Raw genomic sequence first — 27,078 nt, forward strand, 5'->3', positions numbered from 1 at the left:
AAGATTCAAAAAACTAAGATCATGGCATCTGGTCCCATCACTTCATGACAAATAGATGGGGAAACAGTGGAAACAGTGACAGACTTTATTTTCTTGGGCTCCCAAATCACTGCAGATGGTGACTGCAGCCATGAAATTAAAAGACGCTTGCTTCTTGGAAGAAAAGTCATGACCAACCTAGATAGCATATTGAAAAGCAGAGACATTACTTTGCCAACAAATGGTTTTACCAGTAATCATGTATGGATGTGAGAGTTGGACTATAAAGAAAGCTGAGTGCCGAAGAATTGATACTTTTGAACTGTGCTGTTGGAGAAGACTCTTGAGAGTTCATTGGACTGCAAGGAGATCCAACCAGTCCATCCTGAAGGAGATCAGTCCTGGGTGTTCATTGGAAGGACTGATGCTGAAGCTGAAACTCCAATACTTTGGCCATCCGATGTGAAGAACTGACCCATCGGAAAAGACCCTGATGCTGGGAAAGCCTGAAGGCAGGAGGAGAAGGGGATGACAGAGGATGAGATGGTTGGATGGCATCACTGACTCGATGGTCATGAAATTTGAGCAAGCTCTGGGAGTTGGTGATGGACAGGGAAACCTGGCGTGCTGCAGTCCACGGGGTTGCAAAGAGTCGGACATGACTGAATGACTGAATTGAACTGAAACAGGTTGTGTGTATTTGGGTATGACTGGTAGTCTCTCCACCCCTGCTCTGTGAGTTTGGGAGGAAGGGCCATGCTTGGGTTTGCTACCATTGTTATGGGCTGCAAGGCCTCATGACTTCGCAGCTGCTCTTTTCCAGAGCTGGGGCATGGCCCTCTGTCTTGTCTGTCGCTGTTCCTCCCCTGGTGACCCAGAGGCCCCTCGCTGCAAGCTCCCTCTTCTGGGCTGAGGTATTCTGTGGGTTGGGGGAGGGTATCCCTGCTTTCCCTTGTGCTTCTTCACAAATTATTTTCTAATTGCTCCCACAAACCTCCCCAAACCTGCCACAGTCTCATGGGAAATAAAACCATCCCATCCTGAGGCTGCCTTGGTTTCTACCACTTCCTTCCTCTGAAGCAATGAAGCACATGCCTGCTGGGGTGTGCTGATTCATTCAAAGAATGTAAGCAGACAGTGCATGTTGTAACATGAGCTCTTGTAGGGACTGGGAGTGCCTTCTTGAATAACAATACAGAAATCCCTGTTCTTGAGGTTCCATTTGAGTGCAGAGAAAGAAACACTAGATAACCAATATAAACAGGATACTTACTACCCAGTGAGGCATGCCATGGAAAAACAATAAAGCAGAATAAGATGGGGGGTGGGTGGCAATGGTTGGTGAAGGATACAAAAGATTGCAGTTTTAAATCAGTGATCAGAGCAGACCTCACTAAGAGAGTGACATTTGGGAAAGAAAAGGGAAACTGCAGGGAGAAAAGCATACATTAAAAACCACTTTGGGGAACTGCCCTGGTGGTCCAGTGGTTAAGAATCCATGTTACAAATGCAGGGGTCATGGGTTTGATGCCTTATTGGGGAACCTTGCCCAGTGGGGCAAAGAAATTTTAGTGGTTCTTTGTCACAGAATAAATTCCTGACTGTATTATTATTATTTACTCATTCAGCTGTACCAGGTCTTAATCGTGGCATGCTGGCTCTAGTTCCCTGACCAGGGGTGGAACCTGAGCCCCCTGAACTAGGAACTCAGCATCTTAACCACTGGACCCACCAGGGAAGTCCCAAAGTCCTGGCTTTAAACATGGACTTCAGGTTGGTGGCCTGGCTCCTGCTTTTCCCAACCTCATCAACACAAAGTCCACATCATACAGAAACACACAGGCACACTCTATCTCTATGTTCTGCTCAGCCTCCAGTGTGCATCCCCCCATGCCACACAGCCCAGATGCATAATGTTGTGTTATGTATTGCTGCTGCTGCTGGTGCTAAGTCGCTTCAGGCAAGTCGATTCAAATCAGTCGATTTTCCAGGCAAGAGTGCTGGAGTGGGTTGCCATGTATGTGTTATACATTATGCTACTCATAGCATATATATATATACATATTTACATGTATATATATAACAGCAGAGGTTTGTGGAAGAACAAGGGAAGTTAGCTGAATGAAGCTACATGGCAAAAATCCTAGCCATAAAGTATTCAACCCCAACCTCAAGCTGCCTTATAACTGTAGATCATTAGTATATGAAGGGGCAGTTAGAGGTCTTCCATTCCAGAAAGGCCCAGAGAGGGATAGCAGTGCCCATGGGGTCACACGGCCTTATCTGCACATCAAAGCCAGATATTCTGCAGAAACAATATTTTGTAGACTTTTCATGAGACATCAAGTTCCTCTACTGAACCTCAACAGGAGAAATGACTGGTTGGATTTTCCCTCCGCCAACTGAGCAGGCTTGAGCTGAGCACCCAGTTTAAAGGGGTCCTGGCTGATCTCTGTGATGACTGAGGCAGCACCGTCTTTTCTGACCAGGGATTCTGTCCTGTTCTGGGGCTGTAGGTGTGCGCTGGAAAGACAAGGGCAGATTCTCTGCTGTTTCTCAGAAGGGGAGCCTACTAGTACAGAATCCAGAAAGAATCTCTTGCCATGGACTGAGGCTTGGCCATCTATGGTGTTACCTTTATGAACTGGGATTCTGTTCTCTGCCTGGGCACCAGAGGAGGGACGTCTTTGGTAGTTCAGGAAGTAAAGGGGCACTTTAGAACTTTAGGACTGTTATAATCATAACACACATGAGGAAGTGAGAACTAAGTGTGAAGTTCATCAGATTGTAACAAAGCCAACAAAAATAGTCACATGAATAAAGCTGTGTTGAAAATCCTTCAATGGAAGGTTGGGGAGTACATGGGAGCCTGCTAGTGTGAAGGTTAAGTCCTCTTATTTCTGTTGCCCAGGTGAGACCCAGAGAGGTGAGAAATTATACCGAAATCACCAAGCTCCAGAGGCCCAGGTGCTTCAAGAATACCTCTCCTCCCCATTGCTTCCTCCATGGGGCCTGGCAATCCCTGACAGCCGAGGCCGTCCCCCTGAGACCCCCTCACAGTGCTGGCCCCATGCTCTTCCCTGAGGCTGCTTAACCCCTGATTTCCCTTAACACTCACTATCTTTCAGACTGAGGCCCTTAGAAGCTGTGTGACCCTGCGCAAGTGGCTTGACCTCTGAAGGGACTTCCTCTCATAGTGTTGTCGAACCCAAGTTCATGCACCTGGAGCACAGTGAAACCAAACAAACCAAAGTGTCAGAGTTTGAGCAGAGAAAGGTTTATTGCAGGGCTGAGCATGGAGAACAGGGCAGGTAATGCTCAAAAGGACTCAAAATCCCTAACGGGTTTCAGGGAAGCATTAAAAAAAAGTTATTTATTTGTCTGTATTGCATCTTAGTTACGGCATGCAAGGTCTTCCATGTGTCATGTAGGATCTTTCCTCTCTAGTTGTGACACACGGGTTGTAGAGCACAGGTTCAGTAGCTACAGCATTCTGGTTTAGTTGCTCCATAGCATGTGGGATCTTAGTTCCCCAACCAGGGATCAAACCCATGTCCCCGGCATTGCAAGGCAGAGTCTTAACCATTGGACCACCAGTGAAGTCCCTTTGGGGAAGCATTCTTAAAGACCAGGTGAGGGAGAGCAGTTGCAGGGTGTGTGATCAGCTTGTGCACAGTTCTCTGACTGGCTGATGGTGAGGTAACAGGATGGTGTCACAGGGGTCAACAACATTAATCCTCAGGCTCCAGGAGGTCTGGGGGTTACACACTCACGGTCACCTAACGTTAACTTCTTCTATTTGGTGGGTTTTAGCATCTGTAAAACAACTCAGGAAATTTGCATCAGATACTGTTATCTAGATACTTCAGGAAGGAACATAAGATTCTGTGACTGCCATATGGCCCATTTATTTTTTAAGTTCTTACCAGTTTCTTCTGACTCGGTACCCAATTTTTGTCACTACATGTTCACCCTTTCAGTCAATAATTCTTGAGTCAGGTTTTTGTGGCTCAGGAGAGACTTAGGAGACGAACTTTTCTACAAAGATGAAGCAGGCAGAGGAGGTGGGGAGGGTCCGTCCCAGGAAGGAACCACCAGATCCTGTTCAGTTACAACAGAACGGAAATATTTGCCACTAAGGATGACAATGGCTACCATTTTTTGAGCAAGCTCTGACTGCCAGGTTCTCTGATGAGGATTTAACACGCAAGACTTCACTTAAGCCTTACAATAGCTCTATCACATGCTTCTATTATTCTTTCCATTTTACCCACCAGGAAACCAAGGCTCAGAAATGTAAAGCTGGAGGTCCTGCAGCCAGTTCTTGTTGGCGCAGGATTTGAAATGAGGTCATATTCCAGGTTCAAGGTCTGCTAGTGCTGCCTCTGGTAAGGTTTCTCTAAGAAGCCACTTGCCTCCTAGAAGGACTGGCAAAGGGTTGCTGCTGCTGCGGCTGCTAAGTCGCTTCAGTCGTGTCTGACCCTGTGCGACCCCATAGACGGCAGCCCACCAGGCTCCCCTGTCCCTGGGATTCTCCAGGCAAGAACACTGGAGTGGGTTGCCATTTCCTTCTCCAATGCATGAAAGTGAAAAGTGAAAGTGAAGTCGCTACTAAATATATTTTAAAGTAAATACTGTTAAAAGTCCCTCATCCCCTATAAAACTCTCCCCACCCCAAGCAGGATGGATGAAATGGACAGAGAATACAGAAAAACGGCTACACCAATAAGAAGAAAGTTTACCATCCTAGTTATTAAAGAAATACAAATTAAAATTACAACCGTGTATTGCTTTTCATTTCAGATTGGAAAAGACAAGAAGAAGAAAAAGAAGAAGGATGGTTACATGAAAAGCTTGGGGCATAATTTCTTTAATTTACTTCTAACTTCTTGTTATCACGTCCAGAAGATGGACTTAACAGGTGTTAAGCTGTTTATTATAACAAGCAATAAATCCTTTTATGATAATTGGAAGACAAGTCAAGTGCAAAACAGGAAGGGGCCCAAAGGGAAGGCAGAAGGGACCCCGCTGTGCTGGCGGCTCTGGCCCAGAGGCCGGCTCCGCTCCCTTCTTGGAGCTCGGCAGGAGGTCCGGCCGGTGGGTGCGCCCAAGGATGCGGGGAGCACTGTGGGGACCACAAGTCCCAGGCGCCCGCGCGCGCGCCTCGCCCGGACCACGTGACCGCGCAGCCCCGGTCGCGATCGCGGCGGCTGTCCGGGCTCGGAGCCCCAGTCCCGAGCGAGCAGACGCGGCCACGGCGCCCGGCCGCCCAGCACGCTCACCATGGCGGTGAGTTCGGGCGCCTCCTGGAGGAGCGGACGCGGGGTGGGCGCTGGGACCCTGGAGCAGGCGACCCCGGGCATCCCGCGGTGCCCGCCGCCCCCGGCGGTGAAGGGGGTGTGCTGGCAGCTGTGTCAACATCGGGAACAGGAGAGCTGGCCGGGGCTTTGGGGTTTTTTATTTGTTCCTCCGGCTGGGAGTTAGTCCAGCTTGACTAGCAGTCACTACGCGCTGGTGTGGCGCGGATGAGGGTCGGGGTGCGCTGGGTGAAGACAGCGGGGCGGGGGCTCCCCCTGCTCTGGGCGCGGTGACTTGGGGGAGATTGCGGGGAGACGCCCATGAGGAGGGAATTCTCGGAGCGTTTCAGCCGGCGGCTGGGCGCGCGTACACACACCCCCGGGGCGGTTCCCTGCCTTCGCAAGTTCGTGATCTGATTCTTTCGGAGAAAAAACAAAGAAACAGACCTTGCCACTTTCCATCCTCTTACACTTGGGTTAGAAATAGCATTTCAGATAAACTAGTTTTCTTGGTAGAGTTCACCTGAGCTGGAGAGAATTGACAGCTTGCAAACTCTTCGGTCTACGAATAAATCATGTACACAGTTTTCTTCCTCCAGGAAGAATGTCATAGAATTGAAGATTCAGGAAGCCAACGCAGGTCTTTTAGTCAAACGCACCCACCCAACTCCCGACGGCCCTCTAAAAGGGGAAACAGATGGGAAGGGTTTATATGAAAAGTTCCCCAGCCGGGCAGTGATAGGACTGGGACCTTAATCTGCCCCTGAACTCTTTGGCTTATAAATGAGGGCACTTGTTGTTGTTTAGTTGCTATGTAGTGTCGAACTCTTTTGCGAGGCAATGGACGGTAGTTTTCCAGGTTCCTCTGTCCTTGGGATTCTCAAAGTGTGAGTAACTCCAAATGAGAAAATAAAGAAGAACCAAGTCCCGTGATTGCTGTCATTTTCCCCGTAGCCCCTCCCCACAGGGTGGGGCCCTGAACCAGACACAGATAATTTAGCTACTGGAGGCCCTGGTTTATCCAAAGCTGTGAAACTGGAGAGGCCCGCCCCTTGAGTGTCTGACCACAGGGCTCTTTGACTGAAAACTGCAGCTCCAAGTCAGGGTGTGCTGATTTGAATCTTTTTCACGGGTGAAAAAGCGAGAGAGGTGAGTCTTTGTCCCTCCCTCGGGCCCCTCACTCCCCAGTGGGGTGGACGCTCTGTAAGGACACTTGTGGCTTGGAAAACCTGCACTGTCCATCTTCCCTGACTGCTTCCTGCTTCAGAAGACGTCCTAGCCACCTGCCTCCCTGGCTGGGTTAGGTGTCTTCCAGGCATCTTCTGTCCCCAGTACCCCCAGCCTCCACAGGCCTCCCCCTTGCTGAATACATAAACCCCTTTGTACTATTTGTTCACTCCCTCTCCTCTAACAAACAGTTGCTCCTTGGGGGTCAAGGACTTGCCTCATTTGTCTCCAGCCCCTGCACCCCTGGCACAGCTCTCAGGGGTGTTCTGATCTACTGCGAAAACTGTTTGGGGTCCCCAAGATAGCTGACCCAAGCCTAAGGATGACAGAAGGAACCCAGTTATGGAACCTCTCTGATTAATTAGCCACAGGGGATATTCCAGTCATGCCAGCTGCTTTATCAAATGAACTTGGAGTGGGGGTCAAGGTGTCACACCTCACTCCACCTGCAGAGATGGTGCTGTAGGCTTCTGAAATTCCATGAGTGCAATTCCAGTGTAAATGCAGTTTCACAGGATTACCTGTACCTATTTGTTTTTGCATATCAATTTTTTGTGAACATTTTGCCTCCTCTTTTTGAAATCGTGACATAGGGTATCTCTGGGTAGTAGGACTCAAAATAATTTTTTACTTTCTTTTTGGTACTGTTTCAGCTTTTTCCATTAAGCAAGTATCACTTTCATATTTGGGACATAAAAAGCTATTTTAAAATTATTCAACATAATTTTTAAAAGACGGTCTAGGTTTCAGTTTTCATCTTACGAGGTTTTGGACAAATCCTTTCCCCTTTTGGAACTCCTTTTACCCATCTGCAAATGAGAAGTGGTTAGAAAGGGACTAGAATTGGACCAGATCAATGTTTTTCACATTGAATTTCAGCAGAGCTCAGACCTCTCTCCCCTCTTCACCAAAAGCCCTGTGTTTTATATCGTGGAGTTACAAGGAAGATTTTATTTGTCAGTGTTCTGTGGGGAAAAAAGGTGAAAAACAGGTGACTAAAAATTCTCTGAGAAAATGTTCTGGAGATATAATAGCATGGTGACTAGTTAATACAGAACTGTAGATTTGAAGGTTGCTAAGAGTAGATCTTTAAAGTTCTTATCACAAGAAAGAAACATTGTCATGATGGACATTAACTAGACTTCTTGTGGTGACCATTTTGCAATATACACATATATGGAATCCTGTTGTACACCTGAAACAAATACATTATTTGTCAATTACGTCTCAATTTAAAAAACTTTCTGAGGACACTTGTCACTCTGGCATTTGAAGATTCTAATGTTTGGCCATTGTCTTTGAAGGCGAAGTCTTGCACCAACTGATCCCAACTCAGCCAGGATCTGCTTAGCTATGGTTGGGCACTGACAGTGCTTCTGCTGGTTGAGGTCTTACCTGGTGACAAGAGGGAAACACCCCTTCCTTGAGAGTGTGAACTGATTGATTTCTCTGGCTTTAATCTTGCCAATCATTAAGCTTGATGCAGGCATTTAGAATCCCACTCAGTTCCCATCTTGTCCTCTTCTCTTGGTCACTGAGAGGCAGCATAGACAGATGGGGCTTTGGCATCTAACTAGACTCAGGTCTGAATCCCAGTTCTGCCAACTTATTACTACTAGCTTTGTGACCTTCAGCAAATTACTTTTCAGAGCCCAGTTCCCTGTTTTCTTTCTTATACGATGGACCTAATTGGCCCTGCTGCATAGAAGATTGTGGTGAAGTGAGATATTATATGCAAAGCTCTTGATGCCACCCAGAACACAGGGTGGACCAGCTGCTCTTTGAGAAGAGCCTTCAGGCAGATGCTGCGTGCTCTTCGCTTCTACCTTCATTCTTTCTGTAAGACTGAGCTTGTCAAGGGCAGACACATTAACCTCTCTCCATAATGCTGGGCACGGGATTAGGCTCAGCAACTGTTCAGTGAATTTTGGGTGAACAGGTGTGCAGTACACACTGAAGACAGCTGACCCTGGGCTCATCCATGATACGCACTGCTGGAACAGAATGGCTGGGGCCCTGGGGGTAAGAAGAGGCAGTCAGTCCTCAGCCTAGCATGTCCTCATTGCCTTTCAAGGGCACAAAGGAGTCATCTCTGCATGACTGAGAGCACTGTGACTGGTTGGCCCAGTGAGGACAGGCACCCCCAAGCACCTTACTTCTACCGGGAACTGTGCTGTGCTCAGTCGCTCGGTCATGTCTAACTCTTTGCATCCCTATGGACTGTAGCCTGCCAGGCTCCTCTGTGGGGATTCTCCAAGCAGGAATACTGGAGTGGGTTGCCATACCTTCTTCCAGGGGATCTTCCCAACCCAGGGATCAAACCCAGGCCTCCCGCATTGCAGGCAGATTCTTTACCATCTGAGTCACCAGGGAGGCCCCTACCTGCAACAGGCCAGCTCAATTCTAGCTCTACTGCTCACCCACTGTGGGACCCTGGGCAATTCCCTGCCCTGTCTGGCTTCAGTTGGCTCTGATGGCTTCTAATGGCCTTTGCAGCACTTAAATCCAGTGACTTTGTTTTCCTGGGCCTTTAGAAGAGGTTTCTGGAGAGCAATCGGGAACATGATTTCCACTGCCCTAAGCCCCCTCTGATGCGGTCCCTTCTCTTTCAGATGCATTTCATCTTCTCAGATGAGGCAGTGCTTCTCTTTGATTTCTGGAGCGTCCACAGTCCCACAGGTAAGAACTGGGAAGCCCAGACTTGTAGATTGAGTACCTCCAGGCAGTGGGAACCCAGGTTCTCATTATTGTTGTGCTCTGTGAACATTTTCGGGAGCCTGACTCTTCTTGCATAAATATTGAGTGGTAACTTTGCATTTGTAATTCCATTTGGAATCTCTGCCCTTCAGACTGCAAAGAGCTCTTTGTGAGGCCGAGAGAGAGGCACGAGGGTGCAGCTTCCCCCAATACGGGGAAGGAACGGACACCCAGAGGGGGAAAGACTTGTCCAGGGACACATAGTGTGCATCAGAGCCAGAACTAGATCAGGTCCTCTTGTTGCCTCCTAGCACCTCCTTCATACAGGGGTTCATTGTCTAGTGTCAGCCCAGAGTAGCTGCTGCAGCCTTTGACCTCAAATGAGACATAAATTTGAAAGAGACGAGTATTCCTTTGACTTGAAAAGGCAGAGTCAGACACTAAATCATGATGGAGTTGTGTTTCCACTTAAGTACTTACATGTTAAAAATAGACTGCTGAGACCAGAGCTTTCACCCCAGGGATCCAGTTGTCTCTGTGAAGAGTCCACGTCTCCCATCTGCCCATTTTCTCTGATCCTTCTATCTCTCTCCAGCTCTTTATACTTTCTCCCCCTATATGTGTTAGACCTGACTCATACTTGTTTTCTTCAGGCTTTCACCATTTTTAATTTCTGAGCTTATAATCTCTGCTGGCAACCTATGGATGGAAATTGCTGTGATCACAATGTACCTACCTACAACCTGGGGAATAGACTATGAAAGGCACTGTAACATAACAGACAGAACAAAGAAACAGAGCAGGAGCCTTGTTTCCTAGTTGAGTAGCTCTGTTTAGTTACCAAGTCTGTTATTACCTCTGTTAACAGAAATAATACATGTTTCTCAAAAAGTTACTTTGAAATAGGACATGTGATTTTGTTAACTCTAGCTTGGTAGGCAGATTGTAAAATAAAAGTGGTAAGAGGACTGTTCTTAGATCAGCAATGATAGTGGCAAAGATTATGAACAATCCAATTCTATAGAGCTCAGGTCCATTTAAAACAATGCCACTTAATGGCAGAAGACAAAATTCTGTAGAGCAACTATCCTTCAATTAAAAAATAATTTAAATAAATAAAAGTAAAACAATTTAAAAATTGCTGTGTTTTGGATATGTCAATTCTTAGTTCTTAATTTACTCATTCAATAAACTGTGTTGAGTACCATGAAAAAATGAATAAAAATGGACTGGAAGAAGCCCAAACGCCCATCACTACAGGTATTAATCAAAATTGATGCTGATTGTTAGCTAGGACCTCAGCAGGGGTTGTTGGCTGAAGTCCTCATGGCAGGGTGGCTGGGTTCCCAGAGTGAGTGTCCCAAGAGAAAAAGGTAGGGGAAAAAAGGGAGAAAGCGAGAACAAGGTAAAGAAAAAAAAAAAAAAAAGCCTAGTTTTTAAGACCTAGCTTTGGAAGTCAGAGAGCATCGTTTCCACCTTTATTGGCTGAGGCAGTCCCTGAGGTCTTCTGGGACTAAAGGGGAGGGAACACAGATGCCACCCCTTGATGGCAGGAATGCTGCCACTGTAAGAAGAGCATGTGGGGTGGGATAGAGCGAGGCGGCCATCTCTGGAGAATCTAATCTTTCACAGACGTTATGAAGCCACAGAAATAAGGTGGACCTCCGTAAACTAAAGGGAACCCATGCACCGTGTTCAGAGGACGCAGTGCTGCCTGCTGGGGTGCAGCTGGGGCGGTGGGCCGTTGGGCATGCCCCCCGCCACCGCCCCCCACCCACCCCGGGCTTTGCCAGGTGGCTTTTCCTGCTGAGCTCAAAGCCACACTCCTGCAGGCCACTTCTACCAACAATGGGCTGGAAGGGGAAAGAGACAGGAGTTCTGAGCCCAGCAAGAGTGGGGAAGAAGATGTGAGGGGAAGGGAGGAGGAATGGATTCAGAGGGAGGGTGGGGGGAGGTGCCCTTCCCCACTTGTGCCAAGTCCCCAGCAAAGCTGCCAGAAGGGGAGCACTGTTTGCCTGGCTGGGCTCTGTAACTCAGTCTCCTTTGACAGGCATGGCCCTTTCCGTGTTGGTCATCCTGCTTCTGGCTGTGTTGTATGAAAGCATCAAGGTTGGCAAAGCCAGGCTGCTCTACCAGGCCCTGATGAACCTGTCCATCCCCACAAGCCAGCAGCTTATTGAAGCGGCAGACCAGGATTCTTCAAGCACAGACTCCCTGCCTGTCAGCAGAAGCCCTCTCAGGTAACAGAAGTGGGGTGGGGGGCAACGGGCAGAGTGCTCACACTCACCTTGAGAGGTAGGCTGGACCCACAGGACACTTAGCCCCACTTCATCCAAGGGAACTGAGGCCCAGGGACGGACCAGAACTTGCCCAAGCGCTTCCAGTTAGTTAGCGGTGCTGCGGACTACAGCCAGGTGTCCTGATACCCAGGCTGGGGCTCTCTGAGCAGCCACGTGGGAGGCTCCAATCTTCCTGACTCCGGTGCAAGCCCCAGTCCAGCAAGGGTGTCCATTCAGCCCACCCCAAACCACAGCAGGTTTTCTTAGGTCACTAAGGCTTCCAAACCCAAGATGGTACCTGCAGCTCTTCCTATATAAATGATAAAAAAAATTTGTGGTTAGCAGTGTACCAGCTTGGTAGAGGGCAACCTCTTGCTCCTTCCTTCCCTCCCCATTCTGATAGCCACTGGGGATCCCCATTCTGTCCTCTCTGCAGCACTGGCTGTGTTAACTGTGTCTGTCTGCTCCTTAGGCGGGGGCCTCAAACAGTCACAAACCCACTGCAAGGGAGGTGTTTTCATATGGGTCTTACTAATATATGTTTTACTGCTGAGGACATTTCAGTTCAGAGAGGTTAAGACACTTACGCTGAGCCACAGTTAGCACGTGGCAGAGCTAGAAATTGATGTTACCAGGGTCCATGCTCTTTCCATTGTAATACTTCCTTTCACAGCTCACAATTGATTCGGGGGCCGGGGGGGGGAAGTCTGCCTTACTGATGATTTTGTGTAATCCTTTGTCAGATGTGGTTGATCACACATTTTCCCTTTTTGCCCTGGATACTGGGAAACTCAGAGCTCAGTGTGGTGGAGAAATGATTATCCCAAACTCCTTGTACAAGTCCCTCTTCCCTTCTCTATCACTGGTTTCTGACATGTCTCCTTAAAAATAAATCTCCTGGGTTAAGCATACGGATTATAAAGAAGCTAGTCCTATACCTCGGTTGCTCTTTCCACTCCCTGACACCAACTCCTAGCTTCCAGCTCGTGGCCGGCATTAACTGGGCGTTCCTGTTCATCTAGGTGGTTTCTGTGTCACTTCGGCCAGTCTCTGCTCCATGTCGCTCAGGTGGTCGTTGGCTACTTCGTGATGCTGGCGGTCATGTCCTATAACACCTGGATTTTCTTCGGCGTGGTCCTGGGCTCAGGTGTGGGCTACTACCTGGCCTACCCACTTCTCAGCATGACTTAGCTGGTTGAGGGTGAGGGCTCTGGGGGCCGGAAGGACCTGGGGCGCCTCGTTCCAGACCTTGAACTGCCCGCCCCACGTCTCCTGTTTTTTCAGCTGGCTGTTCTCAAGGCATTGCCAGCTCATGGAAACTTTCAGCTGAAGCCAGCGCTTGCTCCCTGGAGTTCTGAGGCCATTGCTGCTCCTCAGCCAGGCTGCAGAGGGCCCTGGCGAAGTCTTCCTGTGCCTTTAAGAAGGCTGCTGTGACAGGAGGTGGGATGGAGACCAGCACCTGGGGGCAGATTTCATAACCATGGCAGCATTTGCTAGGACCCCTTTCCCTCTCTTGGGGGGAGAGTAAGTGACAGCTGACTAAAGGCAAAGAAGCAGGATCGTTACCAGGGCTGTGACCTACCCTCCGAATACAGTGAGCTCCTCCCATGGGATGGGAAGGTGACAGTTAAATAGCTTTAGGTGTCGGGGCGGGGAGCTCTTCATGGCCTTAATCTTATCCTGATCCTCCCCCTAATGCAAAACCAAGAATTCACTGAGTAATATTCAATACTGATGTTTTCTATTTATTACTTACTGCTCACCCATAGTGATCTGGTGGGGAAACATGATTTGTTCAAATAGTGAGTAAGCCACAGGGCGTGTCAACTGAAGATGTAATAAGCCATCAAGCCAAAGCCTTACATTAGTAGAGTTAGGTGGGGGCTCTACACATATTGAACCTTTTCGCTTTAAAGAAAAGGAAAAAATAGACCCAGGGAGAGAAAATCACTGCTGTCTACTGTAATGTCTATATTCAAGTACCTCATGGGAGAGAGGAAAGATGGTCTGAAGCTTTGAGAATTAAAAACGAAATTATTTTAATAAATATATATTTTTAAATAGTCTGTGACTGTCTTCTGTTTCTCCTCATTCAAACAGCAAGCTCACGGAACCCTGAGAGCAACTGCGGGAGCTGAGTAGGGCTGCCCAAGGCCTGAGTCTGTCTGTCTCCCATGAAGACAACTCTGTGCTCCACAAACCCAGCCCCGAAAGGCTGTTCCCTCAGCAGACACCCTCAGTGCCAGCCTACTCAACAAGCCACTCTTCTGTTCATGTAACAAATAATGATTAGAAAAAGAACTGTCACATGGACTCTAAACACCCATAGTCAGCACCATTATTAGCACCTTCTCTCCCTGAGGGCAGAAGCAAAAACATACCAAAGCCACTTTTTAAAAGTTACAATAAGAAAGAGCTCAAACAGAAAGTATAGGACGTGACGCCTTCAGTACTGATCCGTGTGTTCTCCCCACAAGAAGCACGGAGCTGGAAAGCTGCTCAGTGTCACAACAGGTGTTAAGATTTGCTGTCTTGGAGTTGGACGGTCAGGCATCCACTTCTCTGTCCAGCTAAGGCCCCTCCCCTGCCCTGAGGCACTGCTGAGATCATCTCCATAGGTGATCAGCAGCCTCTTTTGTTTGATGGTCTCTTTAAATACAGTTGAGGCTTTCACAGCATGGAGGACTTTTTAAAAAGTCTACTGTCTGGAGAAATGGATTATATGGCCAGGTTAAGTAGGCATTTCAACGGTCCTCAGAGTCAAGCCACAAAAGGTGGTATTTTCTCTACTCGAATTTTTGTTTTTAACAAACACCTATATAATACTTATTATGTGCCAGACAGGCAGTGTTCTAAGCACTTTACAGTATTAACTCATTTAATTCCCACAAAAGTATTTCTGCCCTTGTCTTGCAGATGAGGAAGCTAAGGCAGCTAAATACAGTCACCCAGCTAATAAGTGGTCAGGCTCCCTGGCATGAGGGTTGTGGCTGAGGCAGTAACTGGCTTCGGCCACACGGCACCCAGTGGAACAAGGGTGTGAATGCAGACAGTGGAGACTGAAAAGTCTATGCTGTGTGTATTTCACCCTAACAGGACGGAAATTCTGTTTCAGGGGACCTGGGGTGGGGCCCAGGAGCCTGTATTTCTGACATACAACACTGCCCTCCTCCCTCAACCCAGGACAAATGCTGCTGGGCTGGCCGAGACCCCTGGCTTCAGAATCCCACGGCCAGGATCTGCACCCCCGTTCTGTCGCTTCCTAGCTATGTAAGGTTGGACGGGTGACTTTACCTCTCTAAGCCTCAATCTCCTCTATAAAAGGAGGATAAATATCTTCTGTGAGGGCCGCTGGAGATGAGACAGTCTGGGTAAAGTGCCCCACAACAGCGCCTACTTGTTAAACAACAGAGTTTAGTAAATGGTAGTTCTTAGGCCTCCCAGGCCCACAGATGGAGACAGGCTCAAAGCTATCATCAAAAAGGATATGTCTGATTGGCAGGTGAGATGGAGTGGAATCTGGGTTCCTATCTTATAAACATTTAAAATCAGGGAACATTTTTATTAAAGTTATTCTACTTTTAAAAGACTGCTTACATGGTCTTTGGAAAATGCTGAAATAAGTAAAATGACCGTGAATATTTTCTCACTACTGTTCCCTGCATTAGTACTGGGCCTGAAATCAGAGGAAATGGAAGCTGCTCTTCAAGTAAAGACTCAGTCTCTCAGGTGTCATCCATGATGGATGGCGACACAGGGACCCTCCCCATCTTCTCTGCCGGGCTCCCTAGGGATGGCGACACAGGGACCCTCCCCATCTTCTCTGCCGGGCTCCCTAGGGATGGCGACACAGGGACCCTCCCCACCTTCTCTGCCTGGCTCCCTAGGGTGTAGGACCTGCAGGAGTCAGTGGGCGACGGGACTGGTCCTAACCCTGAGCCCTGAGCCCGAAAGCACAGTGGGACAGTGCTCGGAAAGCCTAACAGTTCCACGGTTAAGTACAAAGGAAGCGTGTCACAGTGCTTTCACACATGTTAACCAACCTAGATCTGTTACAGCCCCTACCCTCACATTCCCAGAGGGCACAGACTGCTCTTGGAACCAGATTCGATTTCACCCCAAAAGCTTGAGTCAGGTTTCATTGCAGACATTTATTTTTGTTCTGTTAATTTCAAATATTCATTGACCTCTTATATCAGATTTAAGGCAGAGAAAAGATATACGTCCCAGGACTGCAGGCAAGGCTGTTAACTGGGTTTAGATGGGGTACTTTACCCTCTACCAGCTCTACCAGGGAGACCTCACCACAGGGGACAGTACTGGCGCTGGGACACAGTTGAGCACTGCGAGGCAGGTCAGTCTGGGAGTTCAGAGAATAAAAAGCTTGGGAGAGGGCACGACTTTCACAGGGACTCGCTGGAGGGGAGCCCCCCAGCCCTTTCTCCATGGGGGACTCTGAGGCAGGACCAGGGCGGGCTGCTGCCAACCCCAGTGTTCTGAAGACAGGGTCCCACGCTGCTTCACCAGGTCAGGCGGGGGCTCGGAGGTGGGCCAGCTCAGGCATCTGAACTACTGTCCTCAGCGTGCTCACCTTCACCTCACCCCGTGGCTTGTCTAAAGCCAGCGCTGGCTGTGCAAAATCACGCCTAGGGAAGGGTTGGTAGAGAAACCTTTGCACCGGTTTCCTGGGTCTTCATCCCAGCCAGTCAATGTCATCATCATCGTCATCATCTCCAAAAAGGGGTGTTGGGGGCGGGCGTCCCTTCATGCTCTGACAAGACAGGAAAGAGTAGTCAGTCCTCACTTGTCCCTGCACCAGATGGACTTCCCGCCTGTGCAAGATGAAGTGACCAGCATCTTTCCCGGCTCCAGGCTGGAAAGGAGACTGCTGGTGAGGGTTTAACTGAAGGGACGAACCCTGAGGCCAGCAAACCCCAGGCTTCCGGAAAAGCTGAGACAAGCAGTCAGAGAAGGGAGGCAATCTTTCAACATGGAGACAAGAAGACCAACTTCGTTTGGCTCGTTTTGTCATTTATTTGAGAAACACATGTATTGATTGGACAGGTTTTCTTGCATGTGGTAACTTACACATTTTGTGTGGGAAAAGGAAGGGGGAGCAGGATAAGGAAACAGAGAAGCAGAGCCGCCCTCAGGGCAGAGAACACAGGAAGAAGGAAGCTGAGAAGAGTACAGTCACATTTGAAAAAACGCTGTTGTGGCCTGAGGTAGCCTGCCTGGCTCTGGACGTGGGCCCACCATTTGAGAGAGAGTCGAATTTAAAGTCTTGGCCGCCCTACCAAGTGGAGAATCCCAAGATGAGGAAAACCCAGGAATGTAGGCTCATATCCCTGGTATCACTGGCACCTCCCTCCCTCCCTCCCATCAGGCAGGAGGATAAGGGGGATTAACGAGCCAGAGGAAACTCTCCCCACTTTTCGTGACTTGAGCCTCTGGCCTTTTCCCTCTAGACTGGCAGGGACAATCCTATGGGTTGCTGGGACTGACGCTAGAGACAGGCACTCCCGAGTGTTCTCTACTAAGTAAGGTACCTTCTGCTCTGGTGAACTACTCTGGCCCGGGATCGGACTTCCCAGGGCCAGCCAAAGGAAGGCGGTGTGATGTGGTCAGAGGTCCCTGGGCTAATTCCATCTCCACCCCCAACTAACAGACCTCGAACCTCTCCCTGGGCATCAGTTAAGTGATCTCGAAACTCTGATGGTATGCGATCTTAAAATGTGGCTCACTGCTTCTGTTTTGTTCCAGCTGAGGTTCTGGTGTGCATGTACCACTACAGAACCTTGGATCAGCCATTTAATGTTCCAGAGCCGTGGCCTTCTTTCTACAAAATGGAATAAAAGTGCCTACATTTCACTGAACTGGCAGAAGATTAAATGTCTATAGTTTTCAGAGTACCCAAAAAACAGACATTAACTTGATGATATTAGTATTAACACCAATAATGTTCTGCTAAAGTCAGAAAACTCCATCCATATATAGGACAGTCACTTGAGATACTCAATTGGCTTTTTGTTCATATTCAGAACTCTCAAATGAAAATGTAATTCTTGGGAAGAAAGGCCAATAGAGGAACCAGTGCGCTTTCCCGGGGAACATAGGCAAGAGAGAAGGGTTCTGGTCCATAGGAGCTGGATCCCAGCTCTGCCACAGCCGTTTTCCCAAGGTCTTGGAAAAAGGCAGAATCCATTTTGGTGGATACAAAAGGGGAGAAAATCTGCCCCCATTCACCTCATATTTCTGTTCCTGGGATGGACTGAGCCTGACTCTGATCTGTGTTCTCCACCCACATTTTACGCTAGTGAAATTATCACAACAGTCAAACGTCCTAGACAGAGCCAAGAATGCTTGTAACTTAGCACAACGGGGACCACGAATGTGAGAAACGGGGTTCTGATCCAGGCTTAATCAGCAGATCACCTTTCTGGCCTTAACTCTGGAGCTCTGTAAAGTGGGGCTGCCCTATCAGCGTTGTTGCTGTTGTTTTACTCACTAAGTTGTGTCTGACTCTTTGAGACCCCACTGACTGTGGCCTGCCGGGGATTTCCCAGGCAAAATTACTGGAGTGGGTTGCCATTTCCCACTCCAGGGGAATCTTCCCAACCCAGGGACCGAACCCGTGTACCCTGTGTCTCCTGTACTGGCAGGTGGATTCTTTGTCACTGAGCCACCAGGGAAGCCCTACACTATCAGTACTTAACCCATTCTCTGCCCAGGGATATTGTGATAACAAAACAAGGCAGCAGGTTGGAAAGCAGGCTGATGAAGCAGAAAATGCTTAGAAACAGGTGGTCTGAGTAGGAGCCTGGGGTTTGAGTCCTAGCTATACCATTAACTCACTCTGTGGCTTTAGGTAAATCATCCTTCTGAACCTCAGTCTGTCTATGAATACAGATGCTAGACAAGAAGATCTTCAAAGTCCCTTCCAATTCTAAAATAAAACACCTTAGCCGAGTTGAGGTCCGGAAACCTGAGGCTTTAGCATTCTAATATGGGACTAAGCAGCCCAACTTTCTTCAAGTAGAAATTACTGCTGCATGAGTGGAGACTGTGATCCTTTTTCAAGAATAGAGTGGTATCTGCCCATCCCCACCAGGCTTACAGAACCGCTCCCTCCCAGACCCAAGCCTGCTCGCGCAGGGCCCTGAACACAGAGCCCAGGGGGTGGGCCACCAGCAGACCCCCTTCCTCTTCTCACAGCCAGCGGGGAGGGGCCCCCAGGGGGCGGCATGAGGACTTGGCAGGGCCTGGGAGTTCCTTACCACTTCGTCTTCATCCTCCTCCTCAGCCTGTGCTTTGGGCTTCGGAATTTTCAGAGATGCCCCTTTAAACAGTTCATCCTCTTCATCCTCAGAGAGGCTGAAAGAAAAATCAGGAAAATCAAGTCATAGGAAAATGTTCCTGCCCCAGGCCACAGTGCCCACAGGCTCTGGGCTAAATATCCAACAGCTGCAGTGACTGCCCAGGAATCCCCCCACTTCTCCACACTCACCCCCAGCACTCTTGACTCCCTCCATAACCTACAGCCAGAGCAATCTTTTAAAGCCAGTAAATCAGTCAAATCCCCTTAAAAGCTGCTCACTGCACTTAAAGTCCAAACTTCTAACAGTGACAACAAAATCTCACATGACTTGGCTCCTACCGAGTTCTCCAACCTTGGCATAACACCACTGTTCTCCCACCCACTGTGCCTTCTTCCTGGACTGCGTCACGCACCCCCACCGCAGGGCCTTGTGTGTGCTGGCCTTGCTTTCTGCAAACGCTCCTGCCCACTCTTGGCATAGAAGGCTCCTATCCATCCTTCAGGTCTCAGTTTACACGTCACCTTCTCGGAATCCTTCCCTAGTCCCCCTACCTAAAGTAGAATAAGTGCCCCTTTATTCTCCATTATAACCTTGATTCTTTCCTTCTTTTTTTAGAAAGCGTTTATCATGCATTTACAACATACAGTTGACTCCTGATGAACACAGGTTTGAACCATGTAGGTCCACTGATACCTAGACTTTTTTCAATAAACACGATTTGCAGTTGGGTGAGTATGGGGGTGTCCAGTCGCTAAATCGTGTCTGACTTTTTGTGACCCCACTTGAATCTGGAGATGAGCCAACTGTAAAGTTACACACACAGGGTCAGCACCCTTAACTCCTGTGTTGTTCAAGGTCAACTGTATAAGCACTTGTTTGCCTTCCCTAATAGACTGTAAGCTCTTCAAGTCAAAAACCAACTCCACCTTGCCTCCCACACTTCCACAGATTACATGGCAGGTACCGAGTAAATACGTGAATGAATGAGTGATTCAGCCAGCCAGCCAGTCTCTGAGGATGAATCACCTGCCCTGGAAAAACTGGAGACAACCTCCACAGACAGCCGCCTGCTTCTCAAACTGCTCAGGGGACACACCTGGGATGCTGAGAACACTGTTCAGATCCAGGTGCTGCTCCCATGGCTGCCGGAGCTGCCTCTGGGCCGCACGGTTTCTGGGAGGGAGCAGCCGAGCTTGTGACATCCCTGTCTTCCTGGAGCTCTGGAGGCTGAGGCTCTCCTCCTGGACTTTCAGGCCCCACGGCCAGTGGGTCCACCTTCTCAGGGTCTGAGGTCGGGGACAGTCTTGTGGAGCTTTCTTCCTCCCTGACATGAGCGTCTCCCAGTGCTTCCTCGCCCTCAGAGTCCACAGCTACGGGGCCTGGAGGCCTGGGGGGAATTGAAGTTGGGGGCCCCAGAGCTCTTTGGGAGGGGAGGCAAGCCACTTCGGAAGAGATCGAACGTTCTTTTATCTCTAAGCTTGCCTCTATTTCTGAGGGCTCCCCTTCCCTTCTCTGTGCGTCATCCTGGGGAGTGGGACAGCCCTGAGGAGACAGCGGGGCATCTTCCTGGACCACCCACTCCGACAGCACTGCAGGGGGCCCCTGGCTCCCCCTGTCCAAGGGTGCCTGAGACTGTCCCGAAGGGCTCCGAGCTTGCGCCTCATCTTCTTCCTCTTCCTCTTCATTGCTGCTCTCTCCTTTCTCTTGCTCATGTTGGTTTAACAGCCGAAGGGTCACCATCTGTTCAAAAGCCAAGAAGGAGGAGAGGATCACTAACCAGAAACGGAGGCACTCCTAGTTCTTCAGTCTCTATTAACACAATTGGTCGTTGAGTTCAAGTAACTCTGTTATTCTGTTTGTTATTTTTCAGTACAAATACCTTTGTTTCTTCCTCTAAAAAGAGGCTGCCCGTATCTGTACAGACATCCTAGTTACTGATCAACAATCCTGAATAACTTTTCACTCCGGATCCTCTGGACAGCACTTAAGCAAGGAGATACCCATCTCATCAACAATCCTGAATAACTTTTCACTCTGGATCCTCTGGACAGCACTTAAGCAAGGAGATACCCATCTCAATGACACAAACAACAGCCGGCTGTACCTTGATGGTATTCATGATGGTCCCCAGAACGGTCCTGCCACTGTAAGACTCCTCCAGCTCGAACTCTCCCCGCAAGGACTGAAACACCTGGTTCATTATCTTCTTGACCTGACAACCACGCGAGGAGAGAGAAACAAGATCAAAATGCATGCTGCCAAAGTCAAGCGACTGAGGGATGCATGTAGATTCCAGAGAGGGGCTTCGCTCCGGTGGTCCAGTAGCTGGGACTGGGCTCCCAACACAGGGGGCTCGGGTTCCCTTCCTGGTCAGGGAACGAGATACCACATGCCACAACAAAGACTCAGCTCGGCCAAATAAATTAGATGTTACATAAATAAATTCCAGAGAGAGGTCTGGAAGGCTTCAATGAAGCCCTCCTAGGACTCTGCAGTGAGACACGGCTGGTCAGGAACTGAGACCCCAAAGGCTGACACTGTGGAGGGGACAATGCTGAATAACGAGCAGCACTCAACAGAAGGGCTATAGGAAGGACGGGTAAGCTGCGGCGTGTGTGCTTAAGACTCTCAAAGACGGCTCCCCGATGCCACCCTCCCACTGAGGCCACCACTGGAGCTGCCACAGGCTACGAGGACTAGTGGCCAGAAGAGGCTGGCACGATCCCTACTCCTCTCCTGTGACTTAGAAACATTTCCCTCACCTATCCAGACCTCAGCATAGGGCTCTTTGGGTTTGCCACCAAAGAGACAGGTTCCAATGGATTAACTCCGATTTAAGTCAGATGATCAGAGAAGGCAATGGCACCCCACTCCAGTACTCTTGCCTGGAAAATCCCATGGGCGGAGGAGCCTGGTGGGCTGCAGTCCATGGGGTCACTAAGAGTCGGACACGACTGAGAGACTTCACTTTCACTTTTCACTTTCACGCATTGGAGAAGGAAATGGCAACCCACTCCAGTGTTCTTCCCTGGAGAATCCCAGGGACGGGGGAGCCTGGTGGGCTGCCATCTATGGGGTCGAACAGAGTCGGACACGACTGAAGCGACTTAGCAGCAGCAGCAAGTCAGATGGTGGTGGATTGGCAAACAAGCTAAGGACACAACACACTGACGACAAAGTCCCTTCCGCAGGCCTGCTCTGCACAGGCGATCGCCCTGCAGGACACGGTTCACGTCTCTGAAACGTCAGCTCACCTTTTCTGAGGGGTCAGCGGCAGTGGCTTCGACCCCAGATGTCTGGGCCTTGCTCTCTAGGTCCTTGATGTGCTGTGCATTTTGCTCTCTCAGGGATGTGACTTGGGCCTGGAGGGCTGAACACTGCAAAAACGAACAGGCTGTGGCTGTGGCCTGGGAACCTGGGCTTCCAGGTGAAGGTCAGGAAGCCCAGGAGGAGGAGAAGCATCCTAAGCTTCAAGTGTCAACCTCACGTCGGCCTGCTGACATCCACACCCCTCCACCCCTACCCCGGGCCTGCTGACCCAGAGTGCTCCATTTCCTCATCACTCAGTCCCAACTCACCACTCCATCTCCTCTTTCCCAACAAGGTCACGTGCCTTGTTCCTACTTAGGTCAAGAATATGATGAAAAATGGGAGGAAGGGTCTGATAACCCTAGTCACAGAGACATATGAACGGTCACCACCAAGACTGCCTTCCTTATCTCTGAGTGGAAGGTTTTCAACTGGACACTTTAACTGACCTCCAGATATGAGGACTTCCATACATGGTGGTAAGCCATCCCTCCTTCTCTTTCTCGTTTTATGCCAGATGATCCCACCACACCTGTGCTCCAGCCCATCTCAGGGCCTTTGCCCAGAACACCTGTGGCCTTCCCCACCTCATCAAAGCTCCTTGTCCCTCTTGGCTCTGCTCCCCTGGGCACTTCCTCTTCTGGGCCTCACAGCACTTAATGCTTATCTTTGTTTCTCAGTCTCCCTTTCTTGATTGTGAGACTCCTGAGGAGTGTTCTTTGTAAGCCTTTTCCCTAACACAGTGCCTGGAACACAACTGGCACTCAATAAGTATTTGCTTAATAAATGAAGGATCAAATTATAATGGAAAACATAGTCCAGAACATGAATGCTGCTTTTTCTTTTTCTAAGTCACTGACCTGTCATCCCAAATGAGTACGTGTAATATGACTGATCAACCAGAGAGCTGAACAAGTATGATTCTGTTTTCAAAAGTGATTAACATGTTTCGGGTACAAAAGGATCTACAAGACTTGAACAACCTGTTTACCTTAAATTGCCTGGGCTTATTTATCCCCTGGACTTAGTCCAAGGGAAAACGCTCACCTTCTCCTCCAGCTGGAGCAGCTGCTGCTGACTGGCATCTCTCTGTGTACACACCTCCTGGTACTGCTGCAGGTGTTCATTCTTGGCAGAGGCCAACAGCTGCTCACACTTGGCTTCCCACTGGGTCTGCAGCTCAGCCTGTACTAGAGACAGCTGCCAAGAGAAAGTAATCACTGTATCATGGGGGGTCTAACTGCATCTTGGGAAACCCCATCTTTAATAAGGCAAAAAAGTTAAGAGCCCAGATTTAGCAGAGAAACAACCATCTGGAAGACCTTGGTTGTCAGGACTCCAAAAGGTACTACAACCAGATAAAGGGGTGACTGTCTATAGACAGGTCCCCAGGGCCATAATATGATCATACTTTTCAGGATCTGGACCCTTAGACCTTTTTAAACAGAAGAAACTTATTTCCCTCCAAAATTCCACAGATGATCAGATGAAGGACACCAATTCACTCTAACTAAAGAACATACAACATATAAACACGAATGCAGAAACTTACAAAAAGAAAGGCTGCTGTCAAATGACTAGAGATTAGCTGTGTCCTGCCACTGCCCTTGATTTCCCGGCCTCATTTTCCTATTACCTGCTCTGCAGCTGCTTGGTCGGTGGACACCCGAGCCTTCTTCAAGAGCTGTCGAAGTTTGTCCAGTTCCTCCTGGTGTGATTTGCGAATTTCGTCTATCTCCTCCTCAGCCTGGCAGCGCTCTTGAGCTGACTTCTTTTTCCTTTCTGAGAGGTTCTTAGGAACAAGAGAACCGTCATCAGCTCCAGTTGTTTGAAGAAGATAAATGGAGATGGTGATGGTGGTGCTAGTTATTAACATCACTGGGTCCTTACTTCGTTAATGGAAACAATTCATTTTTTCAGTTTAGTTTCCCCAATATATTTGACATTCTCGACTACTGGCAGGGAAAAAAAAAAAAACTGCGACAATAAGAAGGTAAACTAGAAGAGCTTTATTTATTTATTTAAATAAGGTAAAGCTTTATTTACTTTATCTTATTTCCCTGTATACCTACCACTGTTAAGATGTTCCTCATCTCTGAGGAACATCTTTCACAATCTGCTGGTAAGAAAGTCACAATTCTGTGACAGGACCTTCAAAATACATACACACACCCAGAAATTACACAAATTAGACTTTATTTTAAGGAAGCAGTAGATCCTAAAGATTACGTGTTACAAGGGTGATCACTGTAGGAGTATCGAGAACAATGAAAAATTGAAACAGCCCTCAAAATCAGAAAGAACTTTTTTAAAAAAAACCTGATAAAATTATGGAAGAAACAAAGTACAGACCAAGATTTATCCTCTAAAAGGGCACTAGGCAAAGGGCTTTACTAGAGAGTTTTAGTAAAAGCTCAGAAACAGACCACTCTCTTCATATCTAAGCTGTACCAAAATATAGAAAAAGATAGAAATGTTCCCAATTTGTTCAATGGGGCTAGTATTATCCTAGCGTTAAATTTATAAAATAACAATAGATATCACTAAATAAGGTTAAAAAACATCAAACTAGAAAAATATTTGTAACACCTATGACTGACAAAGGAGTAGCATTTTAATAGTGTTTATAACAGAGGAAATACAAATAGGTGTTAAATATATGAAAGCTTTACTACGAACAAAAATACACCTAAAGATAAGATAAGCATATTTCACCTATCATGAAAGATTGTAAAAATTTATACAGGCAGAGTTGGAAAAATAATGGAGAAATAGGCTTGCTTACACAGAGCTGGAAATGTAAGCTAACATACTCTAGGATAATCTGGTGACATTTATTTTAAAAATTTAAATGTTGAGAATTTTCTCTGATGCAGCAATTCAAATTCAAGCAATCAATTTTTATGGAAATGCTCAAATGAATTTGCAAAAAAAGTTATACAGTACAAAGGTATCCACGAAAGCAATGTTTGAAACAGTGAACAGTTAGAAACAGAAATATCCATCAATAGGTGAATAGTTAAATATAATTATGGTACAGCCTTGCAGCAGCCTACTCTGTAGTAGTTACAAAGAATGAGAAAGCTCTCATTCTTATCAGTATAACGGCCACAATACAATCTTTAAAGTATTAAAAGTGATCACATTATTATTAAAAATGTTATGAGTGTACACATATGTGTAAACATATACTTTATACATACACACATGTGTGCTATGTGCATGTATATATTATACACAAAGAAAACAATCTGGAAGAATAATCATACATTTTTTTATAGTTCTTGCCTCTAGTGTAGAGAAGAGGAAAACATAAATTTCATTTTTTATATTTTTCTGTATTATTTGTATGTTACAGTGAGCACACGCTACAGTACTTTTTAAAAGGAAAATAATGTTTATGAAACAGCCCACTCTGGCCACCTGGATACAACAGAGAAACTTCAGATGGAGAGCTTACCTTTTCCAGAGACTCCTTCTCAGTTCGCAGGTCAGTCAGCTCCTCCTCCAGGGAGGTCACCCTGAGTTCCAGCTGTCTCCGGCTCTGCTTTTCACTCTTGAGTTTGGACTGCACTTGCTGGGAGGTTTCTTGGACCTCTGAGATATGATAGCACGAAGGCGTGGCTGTAGAACCAGAGCTGCCGTGGGCTGTACGGCATCCTGACAGCTCCTTCAAAACTGTGTTCTCTCATCTTCCAACCCTCCCACACGAGCCTCTTCCACTCACTTCTTCCAGCATCACCTCACTGACCAGCAACAGGCTTATCAAGCCATAAACTGACCCACTGACTTCCACACCCATCCATATTTATCTCTGTACCTACAGGTCACCTCCGACACACACAAAATGGAAGAGAAGTGTAGCAAGCAGTCAGAGATCACCCCTGAAATGTATCCGTCCCTCAGTTCCATGTCAGTCATCATCTCAACCCACGGGACTCAACACACTGAGATCTTTGTTTAGTCCAGGCCCTTTCTCAATGCCTGGTAAGATATTCTCAACTTTCTTGGTAGCTGGGACATTCTATCAATAGTCTGTTTTCTAAACACTCCTTCTCAAATAAAGCTATTTGGAAAATTTCTTTAAAATGTAATACATCAAACAAGGTCCTACTGTATGGCACAGAGGGATATCTGTGCCATAGGGGTAATATCCCTATGATAAACCATAATGGAAAAGATTTAAAAAAAAGAATATATACATATATATGTATAACTGAATCACTCTGCTGTATAGTAGTAATTAACACAATATTGTAAAACATTGTAAATCAACTATACTTCAATAGGAAAATAGTAATTTTTAAAATGTAACGCATCAAAATTAATTTTGTTGGAAAACTTTTGAGACGTTATGGTACCCTTAAGGTAACTGTCACAGGGCACCGTGAAAACAGGAAAGAAGATATCAGTATGACATTTGAATCTAAGATTTTCCCTCAAGTTTGCTCAAGTGATGCTCTAAGAAGGAAAGGATTTATCTTCAAGGTATCACTTCACCAACTGAGATCAGTGTTTTTTAGCTCTCTTTTTGGGCAAGTGAATTTTGTTTCTTAACTGTTGCTGTTCTTGCCATACCTGACCCACTGGTCCCATCTGTGCCTTCTGCATTTATTTTTACAAGGTGGTGGGTGAATCAACATGCCAGTCTTCACAAATCTGCTTTTCACCATGTCACGAGCAGCACCTTCGTGCCAGGCACTGAACTAGTACTAAGGGGAGGACTTCACAAGATGAGCAAGGCATCATATTTGCCCTTCAGAGGCTTGCATTATAGAAGGGAAAACAGACACACAAGTAGTGCTGATCAAAGGCTAACTCTGAAAATGGTCATAATAATGCACTCAGAGATGCAAGACTTTAAAGGAGATCAAATATTCTAGAGGCAAAAAAAAGGGTGAAGTTTCTGAAAGAGGCAGTTTTTGGAGAGAACTGGAGGTAAATCTTGGTGATGGTGGGCACACCACAAGT

The 27,078-nt window shown here is 47.6% G+C and overlaps 2 protein-coding genes across 13 annotated transcripts in view; one reads left to right on the forward strand and one right to left on the reverse strand.

Moving 5' to 3' along the window:
• The first annotated feature begins 5,145 nt into the window (after positions 1-5,145).
• Positions 5,146-26,189, forward strand: SLC31A2 (solute carrier family 31 member 2). 5 transcript variants are annotated; one of them, XR_015132153.1, is made up of 5 exons: positions 5,146-5,268; positions 9,116-9,182; positions 11,251-11,440; positions 20,669-22,586; positions 25,466-26,189. XR_015132153.1 is itself a non-coding variant. In XM_086316045.1 (5 exons), exons 1-5 carry the CDS (start codon positions 5,263-5,265, stop codon positions 12,835-12,837), a joined length of 462 nt encoding a protein of 153 aa, XP_086172171.1. In that variant the 5' UTR covers positions 5,146-5,262; the 3' UTR covers positions 12,838-13,545. The 5 variants fall into 5 exon arrangements, 4 of the variants coding, with proteins under 4 accessions (XP_086172171.1, XP_086172174.1, XP_086172173.1 ...); XM_086316045.1 differs by lacking the exons at positions 20,669-22,586; positions 25,466-26,189 and adding exons at positions 12,502-12,626; positions 12,764-13,545; XM_086316046.1 differs by lacking the exons at positions 5,146-5,268; positions 20,669-22,586; positions 25,466-26,189 and adding exons at positions 6,288-6,425; positions 12,502-12,626; positions 12,764-13,545.
• FKBP15 (FKBP prolyl isomerase family member 15) overlaps positions 15,611-27,078 on the reverse strand; it is a 57,139-nt gene continuing 45,671 nt past the window's right edge. For 6 of the 8 annotated variants that reach the window (XM_086316025.1, XM_086316024.1, XM_086316022.1 and 3 more), the window contains 8 exons: positions 25,568-25,704; positions 23,744-23,899; positions 23,155-23,307; positions 22,053-22,175; positions 20,903-21,010; positions 19,895-20,538; positions 18,757-18,853; positions 15,611-16,250 (listed from right to left, as the gene is read on the reverse strand). In XM_086316025.1, coding sequence (XP_086172151.1) covers positions 16,173-16,250; positions 18,757-18,853; positions 19,895-20,538; positions 20,903-21,010; positions 22,053-22,175; positions 23,155-23,307; positions 23,744-23,899; positions 25,568-25,704 — 1,496 coding nt within the window. In that variant the 3' untranslated portion in view covers positions 15,611-16,172. Of the gene's footprint in view, positions 16,251-18,756; positions 18,854-19,762; positions 20,539-20,902; positions 21,011-22,052; positions 22,176-23,154; positions 23,308-23,743; positions 23,900-25,567; positions 25,705-27,078 lie in introns of those variants that run through there. The other 2 variants (XR_015132146.1, XR_015132147.1) reach the window with 2 other exon arrangements.

The sequence above is a fragment of the Bos grunniens genome, chromosome 8 (genome assembly GCF_055505025.1).
Source record: "Bos grunniens cultivar Pamir isolate PY7600 chromosome 8, Bosgru_T2T1.0, whole genome shotgun sequence".
NCBI classification, from domain to species: domain Eukaryota; kingdom Metazoa; phylum Chordata; class Mammalia; order Artiodactyla; family Bovidae; genus Bos; species Bos grunniens.